General features: G+C 57.7%; 4 protein-coding genes across 4 annotated transcripts; 1 reads left to right on the plus strand and 3 right to left on the minus strand.

Moving 5' to 3' along the window:
• Positions 1-982: 982 nt before the first annotated feature.
• Positions 983-2,254, minus strand: J7T55_015563 (transcription factor tfiih subunit; the record flags this gene model as incomplete). The annotated part of the gene is made up of 1 exon (XM_053139808.1): positions 983-2,254. The coding sequence occupies one exon, from the start codon at positions 2,252-2,254 to the stop codon at positions 983-985; it is 1,272 nt and encodes a 423-aa protein (XP_052997285.1).
• Positions 2,255-3,572: 1,318 nt separating this feature from the next.
• Positions 3,573-5,769, plus strand: J7T55_015564 (ctin cytoskeleton organization protein; the record flags this gene model as incomplete). Its single annotated transcript, XM_053139809.1, has 3 exons — positions 3,573-4,322; positions 4,411-4,828; positions 4,895-5,769. 3 exons carry the CDS (start codon positions 3,573-3,575, stop codon positions 5,767-5,769), a joined length of 2,043 nt encoding a protein of 680 aa, XP_052997286.1.
• Positions 5,770-6,411: 642 nt separating this feature from the next.
• Positions 6,412-8,202, minus strand: J7T55_015565 (HET-domain-containing protein; the record flags this gene model as incomplete). The annotated part of the gene is made up of 1 exon (XM_053139810.1): positions 6,412-8,202. One exon carries the CDS (start codon positions 8,200-8,202, stop codon positions 6,412-6,414), a length of 1,791 nt encoding a protein of 596 aa, XP_052997287.1.
• Positions 8,203-9,177: 975 nt separating this feature from the next.
• Positions 9,178-10,748, minus strand: J7T55_015566 (gamma-glutamyltranspeptidase-like protein; the record flags this gene model as incomplete). The annotated part of the gene is made up of 2 exons (XM_053139811.1): positions 9,178-10,237; positions 10,291-10,748. 2 exons carry the CDS (start codon positions 10,746-10,748, stop codon positions 9,178-9,180), a joined length of 1,518 nt encoding a protein of 505 aa, XP_052997288.1.
• Between the last annotated feature and the right edge of the window lie 455 nt (positions 10,749-11,203).

Below are 11,203 nucleotides of genomic sequence, written 5' to 3' on the forward strand. Positions count from 1 at the left end.
CTATCTGGGGCGACGCCTACATCCCTGATGAAGCATGGCAGAAGGGTCGATTACTGTCTCCTTGCCTGAGCTGACGACGCATAACCCAGCTTTTACTAGCTCCAGCTCCCAGATAAATGACACGGCCCGGCTTTGCATGGAAGTGAATTCCACTGACTCTGGCTTGGCTGTGGCTCTGGCAGCCGTGCCTCTCTGAATGAGTGGCGTGGTGCCCACCATCCTGGCCCCCTAAGAAGAGGAGATAAAAATGGAGAGAAAGAATAAATTTGGTTGCGCTCGATGGTATGGACTGGACTGTGCTGGACGGGCTAGATTGCGTCGGCAGGGTGCGCACCCCTTTCCCCTTTAGCTCGCTATACACACGTAGTCTAGACGGTCTTGATAGAGTGCACAATTACAGATCATTTCTTATAATCTTTCAAGCGGTCGTAATATTCATGAGATGATGTGTGTTCATCTGTATGGCACATATCGTCGCAGGTTCCGCCGCCTCCCCGGCGTGATATTCGATGAATGTTTTCAACCTGCTCTGTATACATGCGAGCCATGCTGCCTCTGAGTCCTTCTCTGTGACCGCGGCGTCTCTAGGCGCCGATGGCAGACCACTCATCTCCAATCTCGTATAGTGGTCGATTGGGAGTCTCCCTGTTCTCGCGCGAGGCTGCAATGCCACTCTGGGGTATCTTATCTCAACTGCGATCCTTGTCTTCTCTTCTTCTCTCCTGCATTTGGTACACTCTGTCCTGCCAACGCCGCTGGCTAACTGTTCCGGCACTCCTCGCCCGACTGCGCTGGTTGATTATCATGCGATCTGCCAGTCTTGCCATATGCCATTCCTATGACCATATGGGTTCTCTGCACATACACGCCAGGGGCCATGAACTACCAGAATTTCATGAATGCTCCATGATGCCAAGAGGCCCGATGCCTCCGACCCGTACGGGAACATGACAATTTCGCGACAGTAAATACCGCCCTCCGCTCAACCCGGCCTCGGAGTTCCCACAGCACTGCTGGGCTGCTCGCTGCCGACGGGCTCCCCATTGAGGCCAAGCTTCCTCTTCTTCTTCTTCTTGCGGGGCACAACGGCGGGGCGGGAGCCGTACTTGCCCAGGGACAGCCTGTTGCCGCATGTCAGGCACTCGGCGTCCTGCGGCACCTCGCAAAAGATGGACAGGCAGATGCTGCAGACAAAGCCCGTGTCTATGACCCGCCGGTGGCAGAAGCAGGCGGCGCGGAAGTCGACGCTCGCCGTCGACGGGCTGACGAGCTGGTTCAAGCCTGCGCCGCCGCCTCCGCCGCCGCCGTGGCTGTCATCGTCGTCGTGCTTGGGGCCGGTCTGGCCTGCTGTGTTGGAAGTGGTGGTCATGACGCTGGTGGCCGAGGTGATGGAGGAGGCAAAGCCGAAGAGGAGGTAGGTCAGCAGACCCTGGGGGTTCTCGGCCTCCATGAAGGTGCCGCGGGTGATGTAGCTCGCCTGCTGGAGGAAGGTTGCGCTGCCGTGCAGGGAGAGGATGTCGATCGGGATGCCGGCATGACTGGCGGCGAAGACGGAGTTCATGGTGGGTATATACTGCGACGGAGAGCTTTCGGACACAGAAATGACAAGAATCCTAGCGTGTAGCCCAGTCAACATACCGGCGCGCTGGGCGGACATGGCGGAGGGGTTGGCGGCGGTGGAGCCGCCGTTCTTCTTGGCGGCGAGCGTGGAGGCGTCGGCGTTGTCGTTGGCGGAGAGGAGCACGGAGGTCTTGTTGATGTGCGACAGGGCGAGGGTCAGGGCGCCGGAGATCTGGGTGGTGGTGGTGGCCAGGTCGGCCTCGGTAGTCGAGGACATGAGGTCGCGCAGGGAGGCGAGGATGGAAGACTCGATCTGGGCGAACTGAGGGTACTTGTTGGCGGTGGCAGCGCTGCGCTTTTTAGGCGGTGGTGTTGATGGGGCGTCGGCGTCGGTCATCTCGATGTCGCCGTCTTGCTGGCGGTTGCCCTGTGCCTGCTTTGGCTTTGGACGGGGTGGGTAGAGCCATACTGCACGGTTGGTGTGGGAGGCTATTAATGCAACCTGGTTTGTGCTGCTGTATGCGAGGTGGGCGTTGACGAAGACGAGGATATTGGCAAGGGCCTTGGAGATGGGCAGGTCCGCCTTGAGGGCGGCCCAGGCGCGCGGGTTGGTGTCGATGACGATGGCACATAGCGAGGGCGTCTCCTCGGTGGCATAGATCTCGTAGTGGTCGGTGGCGTCGACAGCATCCATGGTGGGATGCGGACCCCGGTGCTGTCGACCGGCCGCGACGGTTCAAACTCGAGGCGAGAGACAAAGCAAGAAGTAATGAGGTGGGGAGAGGCGGGCGAGTGTAAGTCGAAGTAGCTCCAATGGTTGAGGTGGAGTGGTGGAGTGATGTCCAAGGTCGGGTCAAGGGCAGAAGGAGGAGGAGGTGGTGGTGGTGGATGAAGCTTCACGGATTGAATTCCGCGCTGAGCTACAAACACACCGTTGACAGCACAGGCAGCCGATCTGATATGATGAGGTCGTTGCAGCGGCAGCGGCAGGACCCGAACGGCCATCCCAGATCAGATGAGACATGCAGCTAAGATCAAGCACCCTGGTAATGGACCAGGTAGGTACCCATCTGGGTACCTTGTACCGTATCAATCCAACACTGTCCAGTTATTCTCCAGGTATTCTCTATTCTTAATTGTCCTGCACAACGCCACCTTGTTCAATACCTGTCAATGTCAGTCAGTATTGACGCCAAATGCTGGCAAGACGACGAGATATGCCCCACTTCGCCGATCGCCTGCATCACAGCATCTTGCAGCAGCTTGCCTGGCACCCTGACCAGCTCTTAAAAAGACTGAAAAACTAGATAGCTATGGTCATACGGTAGACGCATGATACGGTCTGGTATGGCACGGTATGGCACGGTGTGTTACGGCACGGAAAAAAGATACGGGAGAAAGAAACGCGATCTAGCTCCATATCCCGTCGCGCGTTCCCCATCTCCATCTCCATCTTTTGTCCGAAAAAAGGAGGGGCACGGCGCCCACAGCAGACTCATGTCCAAGTCCATGGGTGCACCACATGTGCCACCAGGTGGTCTCCTCGCTACCAACTTGCACGCAAATTGATTATTTATCTACCACTTCCTTACGCGTCAGCAGCATCGGACGAATGATTTTTGGAGCACCTCTTGGCTGATGAAGCGAGTTTCGTGAAACCCGAGCCAAGAACCCCGCGGGCATTGCGCGTGCTCAGAAACAGAGCTGTCCCTCAACAACTCTCAGACCATCTGCTTGTCTGTCTGTCTGCCAGTCAGTCAATCGAATCAGTTAATCAACCAGGCAATCTAGTCTGCATATCTGAGCTCCAGCTCCAACTACAGCTTGAGCTCCAGGTGCAGGTGCAGATCCCACCGCGGGGTCCTCGCCTCCTCAACGCTTCTGTGGCTCTGGTTCCCCTCCTCCCAACCAAGTCAACATCTGACCTGACCTGCCAGGCCACGTTCAACACAGTCTGCAGTCTACCAAGCTAACAGATCCATCTCTCACATCCCTCCACATCATAATTCATCATGATGGAGACAGTCAACGAGTACGCCAAGCAGGACCTGTCCAACCTGGGCAGGGAGGACCAGACCTTGCTCCTGTTTGCGCGCTTGATGGAGGGCGGCCAGGAAGACAGCGACACCGTCAACGACCTGGACGCCCTCACTAAGCTCCTGCAGGACGACCTCGACGCCAGAAAGAAGGACAAGTCCATATGCGACGTCATCGACTCCGACTGCTTCGACACCATCCTCTGCTACCTCGACATGCGCCAGCCCGACGTCGTCCGCGGCCATGCTACCCTCACCACATCCGCCTATCTCAAGGCCTCCGGCACCGACGGCTCCAAGATGCTGCGCGACTTCTTTCAGGAACGCGTCAAACGGGGCACCTATGACGACTACATCGTCGCCTTCTGCGTCGCCGCCGCCATCTTCCCTATCGTCCCCGACCTCATCACCGAGCTGTTCCTCAGTGAGGGCTTCCTACCCAGCCTGGGCCCGTTGATGCGCAGGAAATGGAAGAGTCGGAAGGTTGAGACTGCATGTCTGGAGATGCTGAACGCGGCGTGCATGAATCAGCAGTGCCGGGAGGCCGTGCAGAAATATTGCGTTGAGTGGCTGGAGGAGGTAGTCGACCAGGACCCGGACGAGGCTGTCAAGTCCATGTTCGTCCGCGGCGCCGACGGGTCACACAGCGAGGAGGGCTCCGTCTCCATGCGCAGGCACTCGGAGAATGTCCAACATCTGGCTGCTGTCATACTTGCCAAGTTAAGAGTTAGAGATCCCATCGCTATGCGACACCCTTCCGTCTTCACCGATGAGCCCGAGGAGCTGGATGTCTGACTGACAGTTGGACACCCAGGCAATACAGCCCGCCCATCCACCAACGGGCAAGGACGGCGACCCCGAACGAGTCCAGCAGGCGAGCACCACCATTGAAGAGCTGTCCAAGATGTTTACGGATATGCTGATCAAGGATCCCGAGCATTCGCGGAACAATTCCATCGAGGGGCTGGCCTATGCCTCGTTGCGACCGAACGTGAAGGAGGAACTCGCCAAGAATAAGGAATTCCTGAAGCAGCTCGTAAAGACCCTGGAGAATGCGCCACCAAAGTCACCACTTACTTATGGAGCCTTGAGTATCCTGGTCAATCTCACCCGTTTCCAGCCCAACAAGTCTGAAGAAGAGAAGAAGATGGACCAGCTCAAGGCGTACGCCAATGCGGCGGGCAAGATTGCGCCCGATCCTTTGAATGATAATGAGCATGTCACAGCTCGGTGTAAGGCAGTGTTCGAAGCAGGCGTAACACCCATACTTGTAACACACAGCAAAAACGGCTCCGTAGCCTCACTGTCCCTCATTATAACCATTATCAACTCTCTCTCCATAATCACCAGCATACGCGGCCAGCTGGCTCAGCAGGGCGCCGTCCGCCTTCTCATAGCAGCCTGGAACGCTCTCCCCTCCTCCGAGGCTCAGACAAAACGCGTAGCGGCCCAAGCCCTCGCCCGCATTCTCATATCCACCGACCCGTCACTCGTCTTTGGCGGCACACGGCCAACTCCACAGAGCGCAGCTATCCGCCCATTAGTATCCATCATTGCCCCAGACCAGGAGGCCGAGACGCGCGACCTCCTCCCAACCTTTGAGTCCCTCATGGCCCTGACCAACCTAGCATCAACAGACGACGATACCCGCAGCGCCATCGTGCGACAGGCCTGGCCTGACCTAGAGGAGCAGCTTCTCTCGAGCAACGCGATGGTGACCAAGGCGGCGGTGGAGCTGGTGTGCAATCTGGTGCAGTGCGTCGAGGCGATCGCGCTGTACGCGGATGGGTCAACCAAGGCGCGCGACAGGCTGCACGTGCTGCTGGCGCTGGCGGACGCCGAGGATGAGGGCACGCGCAGCGGGGCGGGCGGTGCGCTGGCCACGCTCGCGGGCGTCGAGGAGGTCGTGACCGCACTGCTCGCGCGCGATCGCGGCGTGCGCAATGTCCTCGGTCTGTGCGCCGACGAGGACAGCGAGGATATCCGCCACCGCGGCGTGTTTGTCGTGTATAGCCTCGTCACTATGGATGGGGACATCGGCGCGCGCGCTAGAGGCAAGGTTCGTGAGGAGGGCGGCGTCGACGTCCTACGCGAATGTGCTCGGCGTACACGAAGGCCCGAGGTGCTGGATCTGGCTGTGCAAGCCTTGAAGTTGCTTATGGAAGAGAACTGAATTGTCTTGATTGGTGAGGATTGGTGATGCATACAACTAGTGAGCGTGTTTTGGATTTGAAACATTTGGACGGTAAAGATGACTACATAGTATTGTGTGGATTCCCTTGACGGATCTGGTTTGGCTGGAGTTGGTACTTGGTTTTATTATGGCTTTCTCATGGATTCCATGAGTTTTGCATGACTTTTTGCATCATCATCCTGGAGGCGCAGTCTTTTCTCAGAATAAGTTTGGCATCGAGGAATACTTGGAGCATTCTCAGTTTTCGATTATTGTGATGTGACAATCATCACCGTACTCCTGTATTCGACATAATTGCTCTCCTGGCATGCTTGCATATGAGCAATCCTTTGCTTCCTTTTTGTCCAGCTCTGCCCACAAGCTGCGCCCGCTGTCGGATATCGCGCCATGCTCAAAACCATATACCATGATGGACTGACTATATCTACAAAGAGCTATTGATGTTTCATGCAAGACGACAAGGGAAACGATATGCCGCCAGCGGTATGTACAGTGGCCCCTTTCCAATAGCCACAGCTTTATCTATTTCCCTACTACAATGTCCATCACTGACATTGTTTTAGTGAGCCAGGCACAGTTGCGAGTCCCAACGTGGAGTATTTTCAAGGCCCTGGAAAGTCGTCATACAAGACGAAGACGTCTCCTGACGAAATTCCGATTCCATGCCGCAATGTGCGCTCTCCCCTGCCCGTCTTCTTCGAGGTGCTGCTTGCGCCATCTCGTCTCCAGCGTGCCGACCCTGCAAACAGAGTCCGCTCCCGCCCGACCCAATACGATTGACTGCGTGCGGAAGCCTCGAGCTGCGTGTGTGGAGTGTGACAGCGACCAACAGATGACGGCCACCGTCCATGTCTCATTACGAAGTCTGCCAGCTAGACCACCATCGTCGGTACCGAGAGCAAGCCCAAAGTCTGACCTTGTGTCGAGGTCCAGGATATACTCACGCTGCCTCCCAGGAGAAAAGCTGATTTCTGTCGTCCACGCGGTGATATATATTGCATGCTCTGTCGGCAGTCCCCGACTCCCACGCCCACCGCGCTCTAGTCTGAAATATTCATGGATGTCAAGTAGCTGTCCCGTACCGCACGGTACGTCGATCGATATATCCTCGAGGTCAGCCAGCGATGGATCCACGGGCAGCAGACCATACATCCATACCGAATGGTCGGGGTCTTCACCACCAGAGTGCTGCTGCTGCTGGTCGGCCCATCCCTCCCACCCAGCCCAGGTCCACGAGGGAAAGCTCCGAATTCGTCGCAGGGCACACGACTGGGACTTCCAGAGCAATCCCTGAGCGAGCTGGCAGATTGATCCATCAGCGGCGAAGACGAATGGGACGCCCCAGTAGTGCATCGCGGGCGGTCGAAGCTTCTCGAAGGCACGAAAGACACCGAGGAAGGCTTTGAGCGAGTCGGCCGGATACGTGAGGTGGCGGCGCGTGTACTCCTCGATCCGGTAGAAAATATCCCCAGCGCGTGCGACCCGGCCGTTGTCGTGTAGGCACTGGAATACGGCTTGCGACTCAGTGAAGACCAGCCGGTGCCGCGACAGCAGACCCTCCTGGTACGTCCACCCGCGCGTCGACCATACCAGCTCTCCGAGCTCGGCGTGCGCGTCTTCGACGTACACGTACGACTCCTTCTCCGCGCCTTCGTCATCACCAACCCCTTCCTGCCCGCCACCGTTGTTCTCCACGAGCGAGTACGTGTCCAGCCGGCAATGGATCCGCCGCGAACCGGGCAGCCCGTGGCCGCTGTGCGCCCCCGACGCAGCCACGATGGTCAACGCCGCTCGCCGGTATACGGCGTCCATGTTGCTGATGGTGTGGTGCTTGCGCCCCGGTTCCGTGTCGTCGATGCAGTACTGGTCCACCCAGAGGAACCGCAGCCCCAGCTCGCGCACCGCGTGCACTGCGTCTCGCACCGTCCGCGGAAGCAGCCGCCGCCGCCGGCTCAAATCCGCCTGGAACTGCTCCCTCTCGTCGTCGTCGCCGGCCTCGTCGCCGCCCCGTGCGCCGCCCCACACGTAGCTCAGCGCCGCGAACTTGCAGTCTTCGCCCGCGGGGACGAGCTGTTCGGACTCGCAGTCGATGACTAGAAGGTCCGGATGAGAACTCTCTACTTCCGCGCTATCCTTCTCGCCGCCTCCGCCGGCGGAAGCCGTCCCATGCGTCTTGTCGCACTGCGCCATCAACCACCGGACCTGGGCATAGTCCACGCCGGCCGATAGCACGCGCGTCTCATAACCGGGCGGCGGCCGCACGGGGACGGTTCGCACGCCCTCCATGACGGTGTACTGCTCCGAGTGGGTCAGGGGCGCGATGACCGCAACGTGCAGGTTCCGTGTGGCCCTGCCGTCACGTACGTCCTCCGGGATGGCTCCTGCGATATACTCATCCACGGCGTCGCCCATTGCGAGATTCAGGACTTGGTGTGGGTGGACAAGCACCTCGCCTGCCCCCTTGCTGTCCGGTCAGAGCTGTTTCTTTTCTTTACTTTTCTTTGCTTGCTTGGGATGCAAGGGAAAAATTGTCGGGGTCGACGTACCGGGCAGGACGTACCCGTTTAGCGACCAGTCTGCAGCCATATTGTAGCACTGTCTGGGTATGTTCTTGTCCAAAACCAGCCAGCCAGCCAAACAACCAGTCAATCAATTGACTAGTGGCGTATAGTAGATCCACGCTGTGCCCCGGTGTATTGAGAAGGGGAGGAGAGCCGTGGTCATCTGTACATACGCTGAGGCATTATCTTCAATACTGACTGACAGTCTGAGCGGATCATGATTGACCAGAGAAGACGAGAGCACATGTGAACAGAAATTCCTCTTCAAAACCGCAATGGATGCCGTGCTTGTAACTGAGACCAAAGGCTGCCTCCCGGCGGAGCGGACTAGGCGCGAGGCCAATGGGGAGGGGAGAGGACCTGATTGCAAGACCTACCCAGGTTGCTTGCAGGGGCGGAGGCGTCCCCCGACCCGGCGGACCCACGCTCATGTTCGCGCCTGCATGTGCATGCGCATGTAATGCAGACCGTTTAGTCTCATACGTAGCCGATCTGTGTATGCTGTGTGGTGTGCGATTGGGACGACGGCATCATGGAAGGAAATTAAATTTCGGCTTAACTTCAGCCACCAACTTGTTTGCCGCTCTATGTGTTGTCGTATCCGAAGACATCGGACTGAACGATTGAAAGACATTCACACCGGCTGGCTGTCGTCCAAGCCTCCTGCTTACGCATGGCGCTATCCAAAGTAAAGGGTGGCTGTGTTCTTCCTGCCTCCTCGTCGCTAACTAGCAGGCAGCAGACCCCGTCCACCGATATGGTGGTACAGTGACAGCTGAAAACCCCGGCCTCTATTGACACAAGCCGGGGCCATCTCCGGCAATATCTAGATTGACAACCCGCCGCTGTTCTTCTGTCTAGGCTCTCCCACGCCGAGGAACCTCCCATCCCACAGCCGCTGGATCCCCTGCACGGCGCTCACGCCCAGCCGCACCCACTTGCTGTTATGCCCCTTCTCGACCATGGCGCCCACCGTTCCATTATCAAAAGTCCACTCAAACTCAGCGCGGTTCGGGATCAGCTGGTCGTGAAATCGCGGTTCGGCCATCGCGGCGCGCATGTCCAGGCCGTGCTCAAGCAGGTGCCATGCCGTAAGCGTGGTGGACGAGATGATACGGCTCCCGCCGGCAGCGCCGGTCACAAAGAAGACGGTGCCGTTGGGGAACTCGGCGATGATGGGCGTAATAGAGCTCATGCAGCGCTTGCCCGGGCGGATGAAGTTTGCGGGCGACGGCGCAAAGCCGAAGACATTGCGCGCTCCGGGTGTGCTGAAGTCGGCCATCTCGTCGTTGAGGATGATTCCCCCGCGCGGCGTCATGACCTGCGCCCCGAACAGCAGGTTCACCGTCGTCGTCGACGAGATCGTCAGCCCAGTCGCGTCCGCCGCCACGATGTGCGATGTCCCGTGGCTCTCGGCTGCGTACTCGCCCCGCGGGTCGTACTCCTCCAAGGGCAGCGTGCTGCTGTCGTTGATGCGGGCGCGGATCTGGCGCGCGTTCTGTTTGCTCAGCAGCGCGTCCTCGAATCCTTCCACATTCGGCAGGTAGTCCGGGTCACCTAGCTCCAGGCGCGCGCCGTAGGCGAAGCGCATGGCCTCGAGGAAGCGGTGCGTCGTCAGGTTTGTGTCGGATAGGTCCGCGGCTGGGTACTGTTCCATGGTCTTGAGCGTGCTCAGCATCACGGCACCGGAGCTGGGGGCACCGGTTGAATACAGCTTGAAGTCGCGGAAGTTGATGCTAATGGCTCGTTTGGGCAGAGCCTTGTAAGACTTCAAGTCGTCCAGTGTGAGTGTCCCGTTGGTCTCTTGGGTCACCTTGACCATTTCCTCGGCGAGCTCGCCCTCGTAGAAGACGTTGACCCCGTGCTTGCCGATTTTCTCCAATGTGCTGGACGACGATGTGAGTAACCTTTGGCAGTGCCATGGAGGATGTAGACTTACTCGGCATATCGTTTCCGTGTGATGACATCTCCAAGTTGAAGGAGAGTCCCATTTGGCGCAAAGTCTTCAGACCATATGGGATCTTCCACGAGAAAGTTGCCCCTTGGGCCGTCGATGGCGTTGTTCATATACCTTACCAGATCCTCGGTAACTTCAAAACCATTTCGTGCCAGATACACGGCAGGGTTAACCAGCGCCCGCCACGGTAGTGATCCGTACTTGCTGTGTAGATATTCGAGGCCCCTCAACTCGCTTGGCACAGCTACCGATAAGCCGCCCCAGACGGCCCCCTCGAGGTTCCCTTGATACATGTCCTCGTACGCCGCGGCTGGCGCGGATTCCCGGTAGTCTATCGTCTCATAATTCCCTTGTGGATCACGGACGAGTGCAAAACCTCCACCCCCTATTCCGGAATGGTACATCCCTATCACACCGACGCATAGGTTTGTGCCCACCATGGCATCTGCGGCGTTGCCCTGGACGGTATTAGCAGCCTGCTGTATTAAGAAAAATAGAGGAATACTCACGCCTTTCTTTAATATGTCTATACCTATCTGTGAGCATATTACGCTTTCACTCGCTATTGCGCCATGGGATCCTTGGAGGGGTGCCTGAATGGGATTGTTCCCGTAGGACACAGGCGAGGCTGCTGCTGCATGATAGAGGGCTATTGTAGATAGCAGGTCATATTTCAAATTCTCTGTGATGTGGTTAGCCGCTCTTGTGCATTACGCAAGTATCTCAAAGCAAGACGAATGGTAGAAAAGCCTCACTCATGTCTATCGCTGTATGAGCGGTTTGAACCGCAGAGAAGGAAACAGAGGAGACCCAGATAACGCCAGATGAGCGCAGAAACCAACGGCCGCTACACAACGACAAAATAGAAGACACCACCTGCTACGACGAGAGCAGT

The sequence above is a fragment of the Diaporthe amygdali genome, assembly GCF_026229845.1.
Source record: "Diaporthe amygdali strain CAA958 chromosome Unknown NODE_5_length_1802954_cov_64_987939, whole genome shotgun sequence".
Taxonomy (NCBI): domain Eukaryota; kingdom Fungi; phylum Ascomycota; class Sordariomycetes; order Diaporthales; family Diaporthaceae; genus Diaporthe; species Diaporthe amygdali.